Here is a 23143-nt window from a genome sequence, read left to right as displayed (position 1 = left end):
TGGGTACAGTAAGTCCTGCAAAGTTTGAGCAGAGTTTATTTCTGGCTTTAGGAAAGAAGGGCAGAGCAATTGCATAAAAACTTTAAAGGACTCACCCAACATCTCTGACTACCTGAGACACGCACAGGGGAATAGAATTGAATGCCTTTTGCTTTGGCTAGTCCCTCATAAGGCTTTATGTATGTGGGGCTGGCAGAAAGGCACAGGAATCACTTTCTCTTCTAGGAGGATTGTGTAGTCAAATATACAAAATAATGTTTTAAAACAATGCTTATGGAGGGGTTAAAAATGTATCTATTTTGCAAAGAAATAAGTTGATCTAACCTCATTGTTACTAGCGTCCCCAGAATGCCTCACTGTTGTCTGCAAGGCAACAGTGTCTCTCTGAGAGTGAAACCTGCTGGCCACCAGAGTTATGAGGTGGCTTCTGACTGTGATAACGGGAAGCCGGGAAGCACTGTTGTATTATCAGGCAGTACAATTAGAGTAGAGTTCTGTCACATCCTCTCTTCCTAAATATTTGAAGTATGATCTTTTTGATAAGTATTCCTTTCCCATTCTTAGTGAGTTATGACATCCTCCATTCTTGCAGAGGAAACATAGAACTATAAATTTGGAACTTTACTGCTTAGTCTGCAAGTTTGAAGGTTAGTTCAAGCAGACTCACCCAAAAAACCTACAGAACTAAATTGACACGTGCTCCCCAAGCAGAAGTGTCAGAAAACCACTACTGTTCTCTAGCTGTTACATAAGAGATTGCCTCTTTCTGTCAGCCAAGGGAAAGGATAGTCCAGACACTTCTTCAATCACTTCAGACAAAGTCATCGTCAGGGCTAGTTTAATTTGGCGATGAATGTTGTTTCAGGTAATTGGCTTAATTAACTGTAATGGATTAGGGAGTATCACACAGTCTTTCCTGGCAGCAGCACTGCAGAAGCTGTAATCTGCTGCAGGATAGCAGGATTCAAAGTTTCTGTATCCCAAAGAGACTGCTTATTCATTGTCTTGGTGCCAAGAGTTATTAACAAGATAAGTCCCACACAGTTCAGAATATCCAGTTCAGAATATTCCCAGACCATGAAGAAACCATGCCCAGTCTAAGACAGCACCTTTACCACAAAAAGAACTAGACTCTCTATCTCACTACTTTCAACAGTGTCAACAAAAAGAAAATATTCCCGTAGGTTATGAAAAGATGAGTTTGCCCCAAGAGGTTTCACAGCTTGTCTAAGAAAAATGATTTTGTGCATCTTTCTCAGTAGCTTCTTTCATATCTATCTTCCACCATCAATGGAATATTACAATGTTCACCATCTCTACCATTTCATTACATTGTTCAGCCTTTTTAGGATATCCATATACCCTGTGGGTCACAACAGACAAACCTTTCCCACAACAGGTGCTAGAAAGCAGGAGCAGACCTGCAAGACTCTTCTGCCTTTCTATTCTCCCCCCACAGGAATAACAACTTACAAATAGGGAAACAACATTCAAACAAGATAAAGGGGCAAACAGCCAATCAAGTGTTTTTTTCCTTGTTAGTCCTACAGTTTCTTAAGTCTTAAACTTCTTCCATCTACCTCATGAATGACTTCAGCCTCTGTAATGTGAAAGGTGAGGCAGTGTTATTATAACATCTTCAGTAGACTTATCCAGAGACACAAGTGCAGAAAACTGAATTAAAACAGTTCTTACACTCAACTTTCCCTTTTGGCTTAACATCAACACCTCAACATGCTCAATGAAAAACAAAATGAAAAAACTAAACCACCACCACTCCTCCCCTTCTACTTTCAGGGATTACTACTCAGCTCAGGAGAGATCTCTCATTATCATCGTTAACGATTATACTAGTTTTTGATACTGCTGTAGGTGAACTACATGATCATACAGACAAGATATCTCTGTAAATAGCCTGTATTCAGGAAGTGTGCTGGACAGACCAAAGAACCAGCCTTGTTACTTGTTCATATAGCATTCAACTGAAGACTGCGCAGGCCTACACGGTATTGTAAGACCCAAGTAAAACAGCCTGAGGAGGATCAAGTTAGGAGAAATAAGAAAATTGCAATCTAAGTATCACATATCTTGCTATTCAGTTATCTGTTAACTCTTGAGGCAAAACAGAAGGGTAAAAGAAAATTCAAACAATTGGAGTGTTACTGTATCTGAGAATCTACATTGTTTATTTCAGCAATAAGTGCTCCCAAACCTAAAGTACATTTTAAAATCTACAACACAAAAATAGAAAATATTCAAAATGCACAGAAACACAAATCACCTTTAATGTGATTAAAACGTCACATGAGTTTTTTTTTTTTGCAGTTAAGTGGCAATTAAAGATGTGCTTCACAACACTGTATAGAAATTTGCAAGTTTCCTGTACAGGTAGGATCCTCATGCTTGTGCAAGTCGTTCCAGAACTCTTCGGTAATCTGAAACAAGTTGTTGGAAGCTCTCTTCTAACTGTTCGTGTTGCATGTTTAGGTCTATTTGGTTCAACTGATTCGTCAGCTCCTCTGGTCTTAGACACCTTCTCATCTTGGCAAGTTCTCTCTGCTTTTTCTAAACAATTAAACAAAACAGTAATTTGAATGTAACGAACAATTAAAAATACAGTATTTCATTATACTTATTCAATTTCATTATTAAGATATCCCTAATAATAAAGAACATTAACAGTGTTTAATTAGGAAATCTCTTTGGTTAAAGCTTCATAGTTTTTGTATTACCAGTAAACCAGCAAAGTGAAAAATGGTTTCAAAGTTTTACCTTACGCCTACTGATTAGGACTAACGTTACACTACTAGAATTTATGGCATTACAAACTACAAACTAGAAAAACTACCACAATATTTAGTTCTATATTGTCATTAATCAAGCAATTAAAAAAGAAATATATGCATTATGTATGCTTGGTATCTCATCAGTAAGTATTTCCCATGCCTGTGGAATCATCAAGTTTGTTAAAAGAAAATTCCCCTCAAACAAGTTTGCTTTTCCCATCAGTCTCAAGACCAAAGCCCTTCTATACTCTATTTAACTTCACACTTCTCTCTCAAAGGAAAATTTGTTTGATTTTGATGACTGATGCTGAGGGTGAGGAAGTGGGAGTTGAGACCATGGTAAGTTATAAATGGGTAAGATCTGAGAAGCTTTAGTAATCTCCCACAGATCCCATAGATAGATAAATTTCAGTTCAAAAAAGGAGAAGATCCTGTACGGGTGTCCTGATGAGGCCTCCAAGTACATCTTTGGCCAATATTCAAGAAACATTTCCTTGTAGAAAGGATGTCGAAAGCAACATAACTGCTGGAATTTTAGATTCATGTTTGCTCTATCCAGTCAACATCTAGTCATATTTGAAAGCAATTATGGCTAACAATGAGTAAGATACTCAAAATGTGAAAGTCACCCAAGTAAAATTAGACATGAGAACCTTTCTGAGCAAAAAGTTTGTCAGTAGAAAAATGAAAACCTCTCTATTCTAGAATTAATTGCAAGTCTGCTTAATTAACAGAAATATGTAGGTATATTATAATCTAATTTAAATTTGAGACATCTAGAAGTTTTATATCCCAGCAGTTGGTACATGGAGTATAGCAAGAACAATTCTGCTAATAATGTATAAGAAAAAGCAGAACTTCTACTTGGTATTTATTGAATGCTCTACATGGGCTTTGTAGGACAAATAGAGAGAACTCTAACCCCAGGTAAGCAGATTTTTTGTTTTTCAATAAAGATAGTCTTCCCTAAATAGATTTTACACTGTCACATACAGCAATGGCTTTACAGAGCAGAAGCAAAAGTCCCCTGTTCTATAGAAACTAGCTCCCTACTACTTGAATAATCAAAGCTTAAAAAACATTTGTCAAAGCTTAAAAAAACATTTAGGCTATAGCCTTTTCTCTTCTGTGTAGAATATTTGATAACACCAAATTTCACAAGCTGTTCACCCTCTGGATTACCTCAGAGCGATGCCATGTACCAAATATTTCACTTCCTGTATTAGTAGTTCTTATACCAGGAGCAATATAGTTGTCAGTACCAGTCATTCCAACTGAGTGGTGTGGTATATGTAAAAATTGCAGTACTTTTAGCAATAATCTCCTTGCTAATGTGAAGACTTGATGGGGGATAGGTGTATTAATGGATTTTTGGTTTGGGTTTCTGAAATCAGTTGTATTTCTGCTACAGCTAGCCATGAAGAAGCTGTAAAATGCAAGTACCACTATTACTAAGTTCCCACTACCTTAATTTATTCTACATCTGGACAGCACCGTCCAAATGAAGTTATCAAGTGCTTTATATAAACAAGTAACATTAAGAATGCTGTAATATTGCCGATTATTTACAAAAAGCTACTTTCCTCCTCCAAATTACTACATATTGAGAGTTTAGTTGCAGTTCTGGAAAGGCTAATTTTTTTTTTTTAAACAAGAGCATGACTAAACTTTTTTGGAAGCACTGTTTAAAGTCAGTGTATTAACCTAAAAGTCAGCCAACACCTTTTCCCTGTTTACATTCTTTTGAAAAGAATTATTGTTGAAAAATTAAATGGAATACTCTAAATGAAATAGAATATTCTAAAATTTTAGAGGACCGATATTACATATCTAGCAATACAAAGATCTGTATAACTTTTTGTTCTTAATGTATTTATTACATGCAAAGATTCAAGTTGAAATGATTGTTAGAAGCAATAGAACTGAAGATGCCTACGGAATTTTGGGTTTTCCCCACAGGACTTCAGTGCTGAATGAATGAATTGGAACCATGTAACAGTCCTGTTAGATGGAAAATCATGGCCTTATTTGTAGTGGACACTGAGTGAAATTTAGCAAATGAGACAAGACACTCATGAAAGAATAGAAAGCGTTTTGATTAAGATCCTGTCACTCAGCATGACATGGCGTTGTCTCCAGATCAGCCAAGTGTTTAATGCAGTGCTGGGTTCTCATTTCTGCTAACAGCCCCCCTAAGTCCAACATGAGTACAATCAGAGTTTTGCTATTTTGATATAACAAGATAAGTGCTGCTTTAGGAAGGCTTGCAAGATAATCAAGATAATTCTGATACTTTGCCAAACTTTTCCAACCAGGTTTTGGTCTGCTCAGTAAGTACGTAATTGCAGAGTAGCTAACAAGCTAGTTACAGCAATAAACCTAGGTTCATCTGTGGTCTTTTAACTCTTAATACAGAGACTGACGTGATTAGCAACTACAATATACACATACATGTGTCTCAGATGGTCAGTTAATGCAACACAGATCACCTATACTGAAGATCCTCACAAGCATATTTAGTAGGAACTATGAAAATTACTTTACACTAAGTTCAATAGTTGCTTGAACTTCACTTCTGAAATTACTTTATATCCCATCTGCATGGAGTCCTATGTTGACATGGCTATTATTACTTCTAGCAAGCTGCTTTGTTAGACCCAGTTAACAAGTAGAACAGGAATCTAAACTATACCTTGTATTCTGTGTAAATGTGCTATGACATTTACCCCTCACCTCCAACTTTGTGGTTTGTTTATTTAAGATGTTCTTAACCTTTTCAAGAAATAGACTTTTTTCCCCCCCTTAAGTCTATCTGGATGTAATGTCACCTGTAGGGCTACATACCATAAGCTCAATAACAACTTAATGCTGGAATTGAGCAAGAAACAGGAGACAAACAAGACCTTCAGCAGAGTTATGAACTAATGTTCTCTGCATCTGTATACGTGTCAGTTGATCACTGCATAACTAATAGTAGTTGATTGGCAACATAATTAGCATCAGCTACATTTATGGAAATGAAAGTAAAATCAAGTATAATTAGCCTTGAAGTAAGTATTAAATGATACTTAAGTCATATACACCTTATAGGGGCCAATCAGTCTTCTTTTAACATCCAACCGATAGCTTCTGGACTGTTCTGCATCACCCATATCTGTTGCACGCAATCGGAGAATTTCATAAACTCGTCTTGTGTGTTGCTAATGAACAGAAAGAATAAAAATAATGTCCAAATAAAAAGATCAGTTAACAGAACTCTAATATGACAGTATTTATCCACTTTGAGTGATTCCTCAGCTTATCGGACACCAGTCAGAGGCACTGACGAAGCCTATGAGCCTGACCCTCCTCACCAGTGGGTTAAACGAATAAATATTAGTTATTTCTCTATTTCTTCCATGCAGCCAGTGTCTGATTTCTCAAAATGCTGTACCAGCCACAGAGGTGTTTCAATGACCTGCAGCAAATGAGCAGCAAAAAGTCCAGAAGCCATAGTCCAAAATGGCTTCAAAGAACTCAGGGATTGGAACTAGAGTGACATTAAGCAATTTATTACTACACAGTACCTCCTGTACTAATTTTAATAATCTTGACATACCTACCACTCTTCACAAAGCTACTTGGAAGTTCTAAATATGAGAAAGAAACAATATTTAAAGTTTTCTGTTTACTAGGAAGAGAACGGAAGACTAATTATTTCTAATAGAAAATTGAAGTAATTTTGGAACACTGATCAGCTAGTGTCACATCTGGGAAGGAAACAAGATTCATGTTGCTACTATATTACTACTAACTGCTGCAACATTAAAACTGAATTCAAGATCAAGTATTCCTTTGCTGAGCAACAGAATAAAATGGTTTGCTATATGTGTTTAGATACTATTAAAAAAATCAGATTATTTATCCTCTGCGGCTTAAGATCTCATACGCGGAAGGCTGCAGATGTACTTCCCTTACCCAAGAGGTATGATTTTTGTGAATGTTTGAATACCGCTTGTCCCCCTTGCATGCTGTAAGACTCATTCAATGTTTTCACAGAACTATACTCAAATATTTGAGTTAAGCAACTCTGCCTCTTCACTACTATACTCAGCAATGACTTTAATCACTCACTGTGGAGATTATCAGCGAACTTAATTGTTAAATTTAACTGTTTAGTTCTCTAAATGTTTAGAGCTGCCTTAGTAAGAGTTGCTTGCTACTTTAGTGCTCTGCATTCCCAAAACAATGGCTATTTGTATAGATATACTTGAAAAAAATGGAAGCTGATACCTGAAAAAATTGGTAACTCTCAGATTCTATTACATCAGCAATATCAGTAGGAAAAAAAAAGGCATTTCAAACCATGAGCTATGTACCTCTCTTTGAGATAGATCCTAGAAATCTGTTAAAATATGCTGGAGTATGCAAATTCCAAGTCTCCACATCTATGTTTAAATTGCTCTTCTACTAGCTTCATAAGAATAGGTCCAACTACAACAGTTCTGATTTAATACCTTATTTATTTTCAACTTCTGTTGAGCTTCCATCACCATTTCTTGACTGAAGCCTTGCATTAAGTTTCCTGGTGAAAAGCAAAGCATGTCTTGACAGAGCTTTACAAGAACAAAGTCTCTTAGCTTTATGTAGTTTTCAGATGGATCTTCAGCTAGAAAGAATGCATATAAGAGCACATAGTTAATATAAGCATTATTTGTTGCTTCACCTCCTGTATGTAATTACAAGGACTGTGAAAGACAAAACCAGATACAGTATTCATCACTATATAAACAACCATGCTTAATTGTAAGTACTGCTATCAAAGTTTTAGGTGTATGACATGTATTCTGCAAAAGAAATTGGAGAAGCTGTACTGAAATTCATTTATTCCATTCCTTTTCACCCAAATCAGTTTAAAAAAGTTCAGATAGTTTCTATATAGTATACTAGCAATATACATTTCACTTGTGTCAGCTAGGATGACAAGTTATAACCAGGACAAAACATTCATTGCAAAAGTGAAACTCTGAAATGTTTTAAAGCATTATTTCCTCCAGGGAATTTAAATTTTAACCTTTCTGAAAAGAGGAAAAGGCTTTGCTTAATTTTACTAAGTATTCTGGCCACATATCACAGTTGTCAAGCCTGACTTTCTCATAAAAATGACAATAAATGATTTCGTAAAAGATTCCATAACTTGAGTGCCAAAGAGAATATTTATTTATGGAAAAAAGCAGGACAAAGTCTATAATTAAAAGCTATTTTAGAGCAAATTCATACTGTTTGCTACAACTCCGCATTTAAGGCACTGAGCCATGAAACATGTCAAATGATTTATTCAGTGTTAAGAATTTGTTTATCCTCAGTTGTAAGAGCAACGTACAGCTTTGTAGTATTAGCAGGAAAAGAGATAATAAAAAAAATACCACTCTATGAACAAGACTTCATGTTGCATAGAGGAAGTAGTACTACCCTAGGTTCCTATGAACTGGATTCAAATTACCAGGTGGATTACCTTGTGTTAGGATTATCCTGCAGTGATACATAAAGAAAGCAAGTATTCTATTGCATTTTAATTATTTTTTTGGGGAGGTGGAGAACTATTTTTTAAACTAAGACCTAAAATGAGTTCTGAGATGGCACCTACAGTTAAATAGTCAATTCGAGTTTGAACTGTGTTTCTTCCTATACTGGTCTTGAAACCACAGGACAAATATCATATTTGTAGCCAACTTTCATGCTATATTTTTTCCAGGTGTATATACCCCCCCCTTCTTCCATAAAATTTTATTTTTATGTATGGCGCACACACCTCTGACATGATGGATGCATTTGGCCATGCTCCTGAAGCACAAGTCCTGTACAAATTCTTAGTCTGTAAAATTTTTACCTGCACAAATATTAATATGCTATTTTAGATTTTTCTCAGTTTTGAGTTTTGGCTAATAGAAGTAAGTTGAACAAGAAATTTGACAAAGCTTGATCTCCTGGCAAATTCAGCTGTGTATCTCACAATAAAATGGCTAATTAGCTGGTAATCCGTGCATGCTAGGGATTGAATTTTCCTGGTGTGCTGTTCTCTAAGTAAAGGATTTAGGGAGCTACATTATATACAGTTCTTCTATAAAACAGGGTACCATTAATCCTGAACTGAGCTGAAGCTAAATCTTCAAAAGGCCATTTAATTCTGACAAGCGAACATGAAAGTTGGTTTGTGGGCTAGCAATCTGTGAATGCTACAAGTTGTGTTATTGAACAGGTGAACTTAATTAAAAATTTAACACAGACCTGTTATATCAAGTACTGTAGGAGAAGACATATAGTATCTATGAACTGTTTCAAGAAGCTGAGCACCATGGCCTTCTCCTTGGAATGGTGGCAAGATCAGCATCTGGCTACAGACAAAGGAATGCATTGATATTTCAGTTCAAACGCATGCATTTGCAAACATTATAATATAAAGACTTAAAAACTAAATGGTATTTCATTTTTCATTAAAGTACATGTACCAATCTTAATTTTAAACCATAACTCTTATGTAGTCTTAGAATTGCTAAATATTCAAAAACTTGTTTGAGATTCCCTCTGCTTCAAGAAGGGAACAATGAAATAAATCAGTGCATAGCCAGCTAATAATGGGGATTTTTTTAAACAAATCAACACCATTATAAACAAGTATTGGGAACTTCAGCAGTTCCCTCTTCTGAAATAAAAGGCAAGGCACGAGTTACGCCGCCAATTACCTTACACGTGGCCGGGTTTTGTCTGGGTACACATAGTAATTATAGACTGTCATGTAGCCTACGGTCGCAAAGAGCGTAGCTCCATCCTTATTATACTTCTCAAATCTGCAGATAAAACAGAAAGCCAAGCAGGTCAATTACAGTCGCGCTCCCATGCAGTGTCCATTTTCTTTTCCATTCTCCAACTGAATTTTCAGTGTCAGCAAGCTACTCTGTGAGGGCCCAATGGGTACACCTGCTATGTTCTGAATGTACAATTCACTTAATTGGTGTGCAGCAACTTGGATAAATCAGACCTCTTTGCAGCACTTCAGTGCACTTGCCTATTATAAAGATGAATAGGTGGCAAGTAAAAGAAAACACAGGCAAAGCTCATTTTACTGTTTAAGCCTACATTCAGGGCTCTAACGGACAACAGCATTTAATTCAGCTCTATTCTCAAGGTTTCCCAAAGCATAATGGAGGAAAACTCAAGCCTGATAAACAATGGTTTTTCTTTCCTGGGAAAAATATCATTATACTGCTCCAATAATTGGCCAGCCACAATTAAAATGCAGGCTTTGTGGAGGTAATAAGGTCCACTATTGCTTTAGAACTGTACTTACACTAGAAAGTAGTTCCATCTTTCATCATCTACATCAATAAAGCTAGCAGTTTCAATAAACCACATCAAGAACGTCTGAAGCCTTTCATGATATTCTCGAAAGCCTGGACATGTCATGTCAGCCTAGGGAAAAAGCCAGGAGAAGTCAGGTGAAGCCTATCACAGATGCAAGAGGAAAGAAAATCTGTAAAACCTAATTAAATTCTCCAGTACAAAAAGAACATGCTCGTAATTAATAAACTGGTTAAATGATCGCATTTATATACTACAGTTGAAACATTACACAAAGTTCCTCACTTCAAAGTAAACTAAGTTGTCTGCTTGAGAAGTTTCACTTATTTTTTCATACCTTATATATCTGATAAGTTATGTCTTCACCAGCTTCCTCATTATGAACAGAATATGTGTGTAGCAGCATTCCAAAGGGCTTGAAGTTGACCTCCTTTTCCAGCAGAGAGACAAAGTCATCTGTGTTTGTACAAAAACCAGGAGGAATGATTTCTCTAATTTTACTTTCAACATCATCTGCCTGGGGAATACAAAAGGGGTCAGGATCAGAGGAAGATTAAAAAAAAGACAAAGTGACCATTGTGCTATTAGAGATGAATATAAAAAGAGGTGCTATGGCCTATCAGCAATTTCAAAGAAAACAAGGCAAGGAAGTGTTCCTGTTGTTCAATAGTGACATCCCAGCAGACAAAGGACTGGAGAGATACAGGAAGGTCACAGTCCAGCCACCCTCAGTATCCAAAAACTAGCAGTTACATCATAAGTTTCTGAACATTTTTATGTTCATGGACTGTTACATTTACCCATGAAAAACCTAAGAGCGTTGATAGCTATTCTAATAAAAGCATTGTGTGAAGGAATACCACAAATGGCAAGACAAGGAAGGAGGCTATAAATTCAGTCACATGGAAAGAACACTACTCTTGTTTTTCCTAGTTTGTTGGATGCAACACATTTATTTCTGAAAGAGCAGTAAAATCAGAAGCCAAGACTTTTCATCCCACAAGTCTCTACGACTGTGGCACATAGCCTTATGGAGCTGGGGTTCCCAAACAAGCAGCTTAAGAGGTATTAGGTGGTGCTGAACTGAGTGGAGAAAAAGGAACAAAGACCAAAAACAGTAGCCCCCAAACAAGAAAGTGACAGCTAGCACACACTTGCAGTCTTATGTCTCACTGCTTGAAATGCCTGCCTATAGTCAGCTGCAAACTACATTGCAAACTCAGAAGACAAACATCCTGCATTCTAATCAAAGAACACTTTGAAAACAAAGTTGATTAAATAATAAAAATATCATTTAGGGATACTGACAGCATATCCAACCTGTAAAATCTAACACCAGGGAGGAAAGAAATATTCTAACATCAAAATTAAATTCAGAGATTAGAAGTACCCTTTTTCAGTTAACCAAACTGAAAGTTAGAGACTATCAGCTGAGCAGACTTCATAATCCTTTTCAGACCCCAAAAAGACCACTTGATTGAATACATTTACTACTTCTTTTTAACCATGAATATTTGATGAAGTTTCACAATAACGTATTACTGCTTCTCACCAGGCAATAAAACTTAATGAATTGGTCTCAACTTAACAAAACCGTACTCCTCAATACAACCCCTAAAAGCCTGACATTACATTCAACAAAATGAGCTTACATTCAATTCAAACTTTCCTCTGGACAATGAATCCAGGTTTTTACTTAATGGAGTTTGCCGTGAGTTCAGCTGTAATGTTTGTATTGTATCTATTTCCACAAGGACTTACACAAGAACACTTTGTGTTAACTTACTAAGCAGCTCTTTCACACCGTTTACATGCATGATGGGTATTAGTTCAAAACCAAGACCCTTGCTACTTAGCATTCAAAACAGGGAAATTAAGATGCTTAGAACAAAATACACTACAAAAGGCTAATACAACATGCTACTAATTCCTGTCCTTTCAACCATCCTCCCTTAAGTAGAAGCAATGCACCTGCAAATGAATAGCACTTTATCATTCAGTTACATTTTTAGTGTAGAGAAAGATGGATGTGGTTCAGCACAAACAAGTTTTATTCTTAATGGTTTGGTACTACCAACATTTATATTTATATTTGTAGAGAGCGCTATTAAGCAATTAAGATATAGCACTACAGTACTCGGTGTAACAACCCAGTTAAAACATGTACAGTCTTTACATCCATTTCATTCTCAAAACAAAACACCTTCTCTGTTCATCCTAAAGTAATACTGATTTAACGTATTTTCTTTACATTTGCTAATTTAACTGCATAACACAAAATTAGCCATGTTTTGCAGAATCATGGAATTACATGCATTAACAAGAATAAGTATTTGTATAAGCACAGTATTTCAGAAACACTCATTTCTTTTCAAATTGTATAAGTGCATTATTTACACCGATCTTAAGTCTGCACTGGTGATAAACTTTTAGGAATCCTTAACTAAGAATCTCTACTGACTTTCATTTTGCACATCTGCAAAAAACATGTAAAAATCCTCTAGAATTAAAACAGGAATTCCAAGCATCAGATCAATAACAGACCACGTGGATGATACATAAAAAGGGATGAACATGCTGTAAGAAGTATTGTGTGTCATGTTTAAAAAAACCTGCTCCCCTCATGTTCATAAGATTCATCTAACAGTGACAGGAGACAAACTCTCACCTGTTGAAAGCACATAAGATAACGCATCTTAGTTCTTAGTTGGTGAAGGGCCTAGAGGGGAAGACGTATGAGGAGCGGCTGAGGTCACTGGGCCTGTTCAGCCTGGAGAAGAGGAGGCTGAGGGGGGACCTCATCGCAGTCTACAACTTCCTTGCGAGGGGGAGTGGAGAGGCAGGTGACCTATTCTCTGTTATCACCAGTGACAGGACCCGTGGGAACGGTGTGAAGCTGAGGCAGGGGAAATTTGGGCTGGACATCAGGAAGAGGTTCTTCACCGAGAGGGTGGTCACACACTGGAACAGGCTTCCCAGTGAAGCAGTCACTGCACCAAGCCTGTCTGAATTTAAGAAGAGATTGGACTGTGCACTTAGTCACATGGTCTAAACTTTTGGGCAGACCTGTGCGGTGCCAGGAGTTGGACTTGATGATCCTTATGGGTCCCTTCCAACTTGGGATATTCTATGATTCTACATAACCACAACATATTTTTACCTGTTGCCTCCCTAAGGTTCTCTCCCCTTGAAATGAAGCCTGACAATCTAAGAAAGGAAAGAAACTATATTGTCAGTTACTTTTAGGGTTAATAAGATCTCCATCTCTTACAGAAGGAAATCCCAGAATCCTCAGTTTGAGTGGTGACATAAGTTTAAGTGATCCAATTTTCAGTTAGTGAGTCCTGAATTATTGGAATCTGGAAATACCAATAGCATACAAACAGCTTGATTTATTAATACCTGTAGTTGTTTAGAGAAGCACCCATTACATCGTAGGCACTTTCAAAAAACTTCTCCAAAATGCTCATATACCAAGGAGTTACTGAAGTTTGTTTACTGCCTTTCCCTTGTGTATTTCTTTGATATTGGTGAGAGGTTTCTTTTATCCAAGCAAGGCACTCATATCTTACCAATTTGCAAGGATTTACACAGAACCATTTCTTTAAGGAAGAACAATCCTGTTGGCTGCTGCAGCAGTGTTAAGCACAGACAAGACATTTAAGAGTGCAAAAACCGTTGTTGACTTGTGAGACTCGTTGAGCTTATGGTTCATGCAAGTGCTACCTGTAATGTATTGCCTTCATACACAAACCATGTGAGATGATGGGGACTACAGTATGGACTTCATAACTAGACTTGATCTGTAGTAGGACTACTTAAGTGGGCAATGTAGTTAAGCGTACATTATATTCAACTCTCAATACTTCTTAAAATAGAGATTATTATTGTACTAATAGACAATTATAACATTTGTGTATTACTTGGATGTTATTTCAAAGTGTCTTCACTTAAAATAATTATAGAAATATATTTGAAAGCTGAATTTTTCTATCAGTTATAAATATTAATTCTAGCAGGGAACAATAGAGCGATCTGTTGTATTACCTAAAAAAGTACGTCTAATATTAAAATTGCACTCACTAACTTGTGTTAAAGCAAATATATTAGACTAGCTGCAAAGCAAGATAACATATTGATAGCAAAGACTGTTTTATAAGTTAGTGAAATACTTTCCTTCACTCCATCATGAAATCCAAAACAAAAGGAGGCTACTTGAACAGCTGCAAATCTGAAAGTAGCTAGCAATTCAGAAGTCAATGCTATTCATATTTGCACTAGAAGAAAGCAGCCTCTCTTCAGATATTTAAAAGAATCAACTCCACCCAAGGGATCAATTTTGTCCATTATCATTAAATGGAGTGCTAACCAAGAACATACTTCTGTTCAAAACATGATTATACTTTCCTGAGCCTTCCTTACTAACATGGGATATATAGGTCCATCTTCAGGGAAACAATATTAAGATGCATAAATATACTTGAAGTTCTGGCTACTGGCATTTCAGGATCTTAATTTTTTACCTAACGTTTAAAGATGTTGGAGAAACAGCAAACAGTATTTAGGCAAATATTTCAGTCAGTCCCTAGCAGACAGAGATAGTGGCAGCTGCTGTAGTAATAACAGTAACAAACTTCCTATCAGAGAATAAAGTCACCTGCTGTTGAAAGGGCTTGCGTGGGGATAAGGTGTGAATAACTTGACACGGCGTTAAAACTCACTTTTAACCAGCTTGTTCAAGGCAGACTACTGTCCTTTCCAGAACGCGATTTGCAGCAGAAAGATTACCAGTCATGCAGAGTATATGGTTTGTATTTTAATATTAGTATCCCAAATTAGCTAAGCAACTAAACAGTTTACTTAAAGAAATACATGGTAATATGCATTTAAATTAACAACCTGCTTATTTTCAAATATCAACACATTATCAGAGGTTCATGTAGTGTTACTAATGCTAAATACAAACGGCAGAACGAGACTGTTGACCACCATGTCTTTTTTCCTTGCTAAGGTTTAGATGTAGCCATATGAGCAGCTTATTAGGACACACTGTGTTAATACCAAAGGAAGCACAGTGAAAATGCTTCAGTCAAAACCTGTAAGCATTCTAGAAAAAGAGTATACGGAAGTCTAGCTCAAACAGATGATCTTTTTGTCCCCGTCTCAGTCCCTTAAGCAACTGGAGGAATAATTCAGTAGAGGCAATGCTGGGCTTGAAAAAAGCAAGGATTCTGAGCGATCAGAAAAGCTGCAGTGTTAGTTTAAGGCATGACATACCTTGTTTACTTTGCTTGTACTTCTAGAAAAGTAAAGCAGCTTTGTTATTTGTACAGAAAATAGATAGCATGTGAGTAAAAAAGGTATTTTGGTGTGGATTCCCACTGTGACACGATTTTGAAATTATATTGGTGAAAGGCTGGACGTGGTCTGTTTGATTTTAATATGGTTATTACTTAGCCAACAGGCTTTCTTTTTTTTATTTATTTCTAAAAGCTTATTAAGATTGAAGGATATGACCTTTCACTCACAAGATATATTGTCCTAGCCTCAGAAATATTTCAAAATACAAAAGTATATTTCCAGGGACTTAGCCTGCGGAACTAAGTATATTTAAAAGTATATTTAACACAAGTGCAGAACAAGGAAGGACAAATCTATAGAACTTTCATTCCAGTATTATTTTTCTTTAGAAAGACAGGCTTTCCCTTGAAAGCATTTAAATAAGTTCTGATGAATTTGAAATTATGAACTTTAAATACAGCTTCAAATCATAAAGATGCTTACTCTTAGAAAAGAGAATAGCTTTTCTCAGGCAGAGTAATTTGAAGTCAGTGCAAGTGTATAACCACACTACAGAATATTGTGAAGATTCACCAATAACCTCATCAGTAGCTCTTTTCAAAAGAAATCAAATTTTTCTTCCCTATAACTAAGCAAAACCCAGATGGTACAAAGTTTTCTTCATGCATTACAATCCACTCTGAAAAAAATCAGTTTTCCTTCTTACTGGATTCTCTTCAATATGAAGAAAACCACTAGTCCTCCTGGAGACGTCTAACATAAAAATTGACTTGCCTTTTTTTGTGGAACTAGCCTTGGTATTAGTACCTTTTGTTTGGCTGTAGCATTTGGCACATTTTTGATGGCAGTACTGAAGTCAAAGGAAGAGCAATGAGAAAACGTACAGATGGAGTTCAAAGCTTTTTTTTTAGGTTAGTATAATGGGAAGCTTTTTTTAAAATGTAACTCATGTTTGGGTGGGTAATTACTAAACCTTGAATTTTTGTCTATATTCCATTAAACTTTCCCAATAAGTACAGCTTTGGCTCTGTCTTTACCTCCACACAGTCAAACTTCTCATTAACTTTAGATGTATATTCGATGCGGAAGAGCGTTGACAGGTTACCAGCAATATAGTACAAGAGGATCTTCAGTCCCTTGTAGCCAAAGGCAACTTCACTGAGGAAGGAAAAAAGCACATTCAGGAGATCTAAATTAGCTTCATAGAATATTCACAATACAGCGCTTTCACTTATCACTTTAAATTCACATCATCTTTCCCAGCGAGGCATTCTAAAGACTCCTTATAGGAAAACGGGAATCAGACTGAATGCGTCTCTCTCTAGAGAAAGAATGCCTTACATTATTTTTATTAGTTATTTTGCTCCTCTAGTGCAGAAATAGAACATGTCCTTGGACTCAGTAAGACAGCGCCTGTACATTTACGGTGATAGCTCACAAAAGAATACCTAAGATAACTAATATTGTATTTATGTTTCTAATATGTTAACCTCATTATTGTTTATTTATTAATACCAATTAATATCATTTACTAAAACTTAGGTTTGCAGTGTAGCAGTCTAACATTTTGGAACACTACTGCAAGTTACTGTATAAAACACAAGTAGATAACAAATCATAGCAACAAGTGTGTTTCTGGTGGAAAGTTGCTATATACTTATTTGACTTAATTAGAACCAAGTAAATACAAAAAGGTATGGACTAGAGATTTTTTTTTTTTTTTTAATACACTTCAAAAAATGTGAGTTGCCTGAATATAAGTACTACATTGCTTTAAATCTAGAGAATTTCTTTTCAGGCAAAAAAAATGAAATGCAGAAAATGGTTATATTCACAGAAAGACATTAGAATCTTTCCTTTTTTTTTTTTTTAATGCATTTTAACCGAGCTTTTTCCTTTACGGTAGCACATTTCTAATTTAAAGTTTGAATTGCCAGAACAATAATTTGTATGTTAGCTATACTGACAGATTGGAGAGTTCTCCCATTACTAAAAGCACAATTACTCTCAGTGATAGCTGCAGTAGATGTGCAATAGTGCAACTAATTTTATTACAATTACTATAGGTAGCACACAGTACTTAGAATGCTCTTTAAAGGAATTGAAAGTTAAAAAACTGTTTCAAGTAGACAGATATGTGCATGTATTTTCCTTTAACTTTTTTTTTTTTTAAAGCTTTAACTTTTTTTTTTAAAGCTACAGCCAGACTTTTCACTATTGCTCTTCTGATAGTATTAAATGACATTCTAGCACTAGGGCTAGTTTCCCTACTTAAGTTAGAATACTTGAAAAAAGATGAAATGCCTATTTTAAACAGTTTCTGTATCTCTTGAATATCTAACTGATTACAGGTGTACGTATTAGAGAAAACAAATGCCTGAGTTCAATAGTTATCAATTATCTATAACAGCCAAGAATATGAGTTTAAGTTAATACTTAAATCTTTTTCACTAAAAATTCCATGCTATATTGTAGTAAAAAATAAATTGGTATACTGTTGACAGATACCTTTTTGGCACTCATTACTGTGAAAGTTTTAAGGAAGAATTATTAATTCTTACAAATCTTAACAGATTACCTGAATGCAATAGCCATTGAGACAAGTAATTCTGTTTGCACAATCAGGCATTTTGTCCTCTGCTAATATCTTAAAAGTAGCACATAAAATGACTACAAGGCCGTAAGTCCACATGCTAAATACCAAGGCCATTATTTAACTATACAGTCATAAAACTGAAGTATTGTGTGTCATTTTAAATAGTTTGCTATAGTAGTATTTCCTGTTCTCTAGCAATTAGGAACCAACCTCCCCCTTCCAGACCTATTAATTTTACTCTGAAAACTTTAACTTACTCATCTCCAAATACTTGATGGCTATACTCTGGATTAAATGTTGTGTTGTCATCTTCCAAATCCTCAGGAAAGCGAACTGAGAAGAAAAAATGAACATGACCAAGTCATCAGTTTGTTCATACAGAGATGCGTTGCTAGATGTTTATGCATTCTTTCACTATAAACAGCTTCAGTTGTGAGCCTACGTTAGGCTGACATACAAATGAAACAAATACATCTTGTGAAAATTAGATGCATGTTATTTCCTCAAATCAGTAAACACAGTAAAATGGAGAAATTGATGCAGATACATGCATATTCAGACATATATATATACAGTTTCATACACATATATATCCTGACTGTTACTGGCTTTTACTCCGTGTTGAACACCAAGTACACTGCCCAAATGGATATTCCTACACTAAACAAGACCAATCACGTAATCGAAGCTGCCTTATCGCTTTTTTGCTCTTCTCTCATATGTAGTTCAGAACACCACATTGTAAGGAGTCTTCAGAGAGTGATGAATAGAAAAAAACGTTTACATGCATTAATGTTGATGTTAAAATTTTTAAGAATCAACACAGATACATTAAAAACAATGGCACTAATACAATAGTGGTATTTGCACCAAAATTACAAAAATAATTAGTTATTATCTCCCCATGACTTTTTTTCCAGAGAGCTAAACAGTTGAGGTAAAGTAGCAAAACAAAAAAAGGCAAAAATAGAGCAATTCTGAAATATCACCATGGATCAAATGAGGACCCAGAAGAAGACAGTGTGCTTTTATATGCACATGGGAAATGCGTGATTTTTTTCCTCTTCCCAAATGGTATTAGTTTGTGAAGTCTCATCTTTTCTTTTAATATAGCTTGCATATGTGACATCTACACTCAGCAAAAGAAAAAAGAAAACTGAAAATATTAGGAGAGAGAGGGCAATGAGTAACAAGTAAAAAGCCTCTAGCAGTCTCCCTGAAAACTCATGAGTAGCTCCTCGGATTTCTAGACCAAATTCACTCCAATAGTTCTTGTTATTTCTCATCCTTTCCTTGGGTTTTTGAAAGGCAGAAGTGGAAACGTAAAACATTAGATCCAGTCCCAAACTGATTATTTCAAATATACTGTTTAAGTGCAAGAGAAATGTTTCACAATTATAGTGGCCTAAAGATTTAAGTACGTGGGTTAGAATGACAGGTGTGGATCACAAGGCTAAATTTATTATGCATTAAAAATAATATTAAACTTTATGGAACAGACTGTTAGTGGTAGCTCTGAGGAGTGCTTAAGAGGTTCAATACTTTTATTTTCTTAACAAGTGATGCTATTTATTCTGTTCAATGAAACAAAATGCTGAAGGGCTAGAAAGATTAAAAACACACAGGTATGACCTATTCTCTTCTTAAGAAATTACTGCTACAAGTCAGATAGTTTCAGATATAAGTGAGTCTATCAAGAGTTCAGTAATTCTGCTTGTATTTTGGATGTCCTAATAAGCAAGCTATATAAAGCAAGGAGCAGTTCTTAAAATCTTAGAGTAACATACTACTTCTATTCAGGTTTTAAACACTTTGTTAAAAATGGCTTGGGTAATCTAGATGGGGGAGGGCATGGGGGCAGCAAAAAACCCCAACCCAACAACACAACACTTTTCAGTTTTCTTTCTTGTGTTTACTATTTCCTCAAAAAAAAAAAAGAGAGGAAAGGGAAAGATGTAAAATAAAAAATAATTAGAAATTTGTAACCCTAACAAGATGAGCTCTGCTTCTAAGGTCACCATGAAAACAACAGATGCTTAGGACTACATCATAGCATTTGGCTTAGAGAAGAAGAAACTGAAAGAACATACTGAATACTTAAAGAAAAATAAGGGAGGTTAAATTCCAATGCACTCCAGTAATACGTTAATAAATTGCAGATAACATTATGATGCAGGGACAGGCCTGAGTTTCTACAGCTATACTTAACTGCACTAGTCTTAGCAAAATTAGGCTAGTATTAGTCTAATTAGACTGCGTTCCTATTCTTGTGTTTGTATATTTACATTAACAGGTACATATATAAAACCTGGGTGGATTTCATTATAAGAAAGTTTCTTAATTCAAATGCACAGTACTTAAAAACCGACATTACCTAGCTTTAGCTGAATCGCTTCATTTGTGTTACATTTGTATTCAGCCAGCTTCTTCTCCATAGCAGTTAGTCCTGAAGAAAAAGATTTTAAAAATGGTTTAGATGTGCACAATCTGTGTTACTATTATTCAACAAGTATGTTTAGAAAAAGGTTCTCAAGGACAGAAAGAACCACAACACAAAAACACCAAAAATATTGAACAAGTAGAAAAATCCCCAAACAATATGCACTCCAAATATAAGAGGAATGTTAAGATTTCTAAAACACTTTTCTGGAATTACAAACAATAACTAGAAAACAGACCAGAAGTATCTTTCTCTTTAGTTTCTGAAAATGAAGGGGATTATATTCAAAACATTTATATGTTATAACGTTTAAATGTTTAAGTGTTTAAAACTCATTACTAATAAAACACATTGGAAAAAAACAAGTAAAAACTAAGAATTCAGTCTGACAAATGTTTCTTTTCAAGAACACACGCATTTGCACATCAGTATTTCAAGATACCTAGTTCATCCCAATTCTAATTTCTTATTACTTCTCCGGAGAGCAGGGGTGCCCTGAAGCCTCATACCAGAGTAACGCTCTATTGGACATGCATTACTAGGCTCATCATTCCAGCTCTGTAAGAGTTGGAGACTCTTGTCCCGATGACACCCGGATCTACATGAAGCTATAGTCAAATGTAATGCTCTGCCAGAGGACTCAAAGCATACCTTTATGGGAGAACACCTTACTTCCTGTAAACATTGCCACTTCCTTTAAGAGGCAAAACAAATCTGTTTTCATAATAACTACACCTTTCTAAAAAATTCATGTCACCTCCTATAAGCATGCTTTAGTTTACAGAGACATAACTATACAAAAACTACACAAAACAAATGCAGTGAGTAAGCACAGGGTATGGTTGACTGTTACAAGTTTCACATCCCCATCAACCTCTATCCCAAGCCGTAGAACCAAATTAGAACACACAAATGTTGTCAAACATGTAAACAAGAAACACCGCAGAGACTGTTGGCTCAACCACTAAAACAGAAGCAAGAAACATGCACCATTCACACCCCACCTGCCAGTTTTCTTATTGGGACTTAAGGAAACATTATTCTGCAAATGGAGAAAGAGGAGCCAAGTTCTGTGCCTGAGATCTCAAAAGAGCATTTTTCCCCCTAAACATCAGAGCTCTCAGCTGGCTAAAGAGTCTTTGCTAACGCAGGATTTTGATGCAAATCCATTTACTGAAAGCTTCAAATGGCACTAACAAAGATTCCTGTATTTCATCCAGTAAAAGATCACTTAAAAAGTGATTATGGAAAGAACATTTTTGGTAATCTTTTTTCCCCCGAAGCAGAAATTGAACAGGCAAGTAATATATAAAAATGTGCAGATATGCCTCCAGATGTTACGTTACAGAGCTATCTTGATATCTGTATAAAACGAGGAAAATGAATTTCCTTCTTACAGACTGAGGACTCAACAAGGATTTGAAAATAAATACGTCACATGGAAGGAATACTTTTTCACCCAACAACGTAATTAGAGACTGGTGGTCTCAAAATAAAAGAACAGACCTAAAGCCGAAAAGCATACATCGGCTGCTTTGGAAGACTAAAGTTTTGTAACTTTACTGACTTCATTTCAGAACACACCACTCCTCTAGTAAGTAAGTTTTAGTTTTTTATCCTTCCTACTTTTTAAAGGCTCTATTGTTTTTTGTTTTAAGACTGGCAAATCTGTTTTCCGCACTAAGAAATGTTTTCCAAAAGACAGGCAGACGCTGTATTTGAAGAGCAGTAAATAGACTGAAAAAGAAAGCTGGTGACAGACTGTCAGCCAGGAAAAACAAAGTTATAATACCCTCCTTTCAGCTTCTCAGGTTTTCTCAAAAGTGTTTGCATACATGGGTGTAAAAAATACTATCCCCAAGCACCACGCGTTACGTTACACGGCTATTTGTTTACCCAGCAACTACAAATACTCTCAGGGAAGACGAAACCCCAAGACCTCTAACAAACATAGGACGTACCTCTTTTAGCTACTATTTTGTTCCTTAGTACGTCTTTTAGCTACTATTCTGTACCTTATTTCTGCACGTTTCCAGTATCTCACAAACAGGTGCTCTTGAATCGGGGCACCCGTACCACCAGCAATGCCCCAGCCACCCCCCTCTCCCAGCGGGGCCGAGGAAGGCGACACGAAGCCAGCCGCTGCCGGCCCTCGGCACCACGCAGAGCGCCGGCCGGCAGCGGAGCGCCCCTTCCCCTGCCAGCCTCCGCGTCCCCTCCTGCCAGCGGCGCCATCACGGCGCTCCCCTGCAGCCCCGAGCTCCCCGCGGGCGGCTTGAGGCGCAACGGCGGCTTCACGACGAGCCGTCCTGCCCGCCCGCCCGCCCGCCCGCCCTGCCAGCCTGCCGGCCTCCCTGCCGGCCGCTGCCGGCCCCCCCCGCCGCCCACCGGCGCCCCGTCCCGCGCCTCACCCGCCATTTCGGAGCGGGGCAGGACCAACCAGCCCGCGCGCCCACCCGCCGGAAGTGAGAACACGCGCCCCCGCTCCTTCTTCCGCTTCCGCCCGCGGCACGCAGCGAACGGCTGGTGCTGGCCGAGGCACGGGGCTCGCGCGCATGCCCGCTGCCACCCCCGCGGGCCACGCCCCCCTGCGGCGGCAGCCTGTGGGAAGGGCGTGCGCGCCGCGGCTCATTTGCATAGCCCCGCCCGCTGCCGGCACAGCGCGGGCTGCACGGGCCGGGC

At 37.0% G+C, this 23143-nt stretch overlaps 1 protein-coding gene across 1 annotated transcript; it reads right to left on the bottom strand.

Moving 5' to 3' along the window:
* Positions 1 to 2151: 2151 nt before the first annotated feature.
* Positions 2152 to 23002, bottom strand: HAT1 (histone acetyltransferase 1). The gene is made up of 11 exons (XM_083842487.1): positions 22873 to 23002; positions 20396 to 20467; positions 18279 to 18354; positions 16463 to 16583; positions 10462 to 10641; positions 10114 to 10235; positions 9509 to 9613; positions 9054 to 9160; positions 7283 to 7434; positions 5870 to 5986; positions 2152 to 2565 (listed from the first exon to the last, which is right to left on the bottom strand). The coding sequence occupies exons 1-11, from the start codon at positions 22877 to 22879 to the stop codon at positions 2398 to 2400; spliced, it is 1227 nt and encodes a 408-aa protein (XP_083698613.1). The 5' UTR covers positions 22880 to 23002; the 3' UTR covers positions 2152 to 2397.
* Positions 23003 to 23143: the final 141 nt, after the last annotated feature.

The sequence above is a fragment of the Anser anser genome, assembly GCF_964211835.1.
Source record: "Anser anser genome assembly, chromosome: 6".
Taxonomy (NCBI): Eukaryota; Metazoa; Chordata; class Aves; order Anseriformes; family Anatidae; genus Anser; species Anser anser.
The sequence above is the reverse complement of the archived record's forward strand: the minus strand, read 5'-3'. Positions and strand labels throughout refer to the sequence as shown.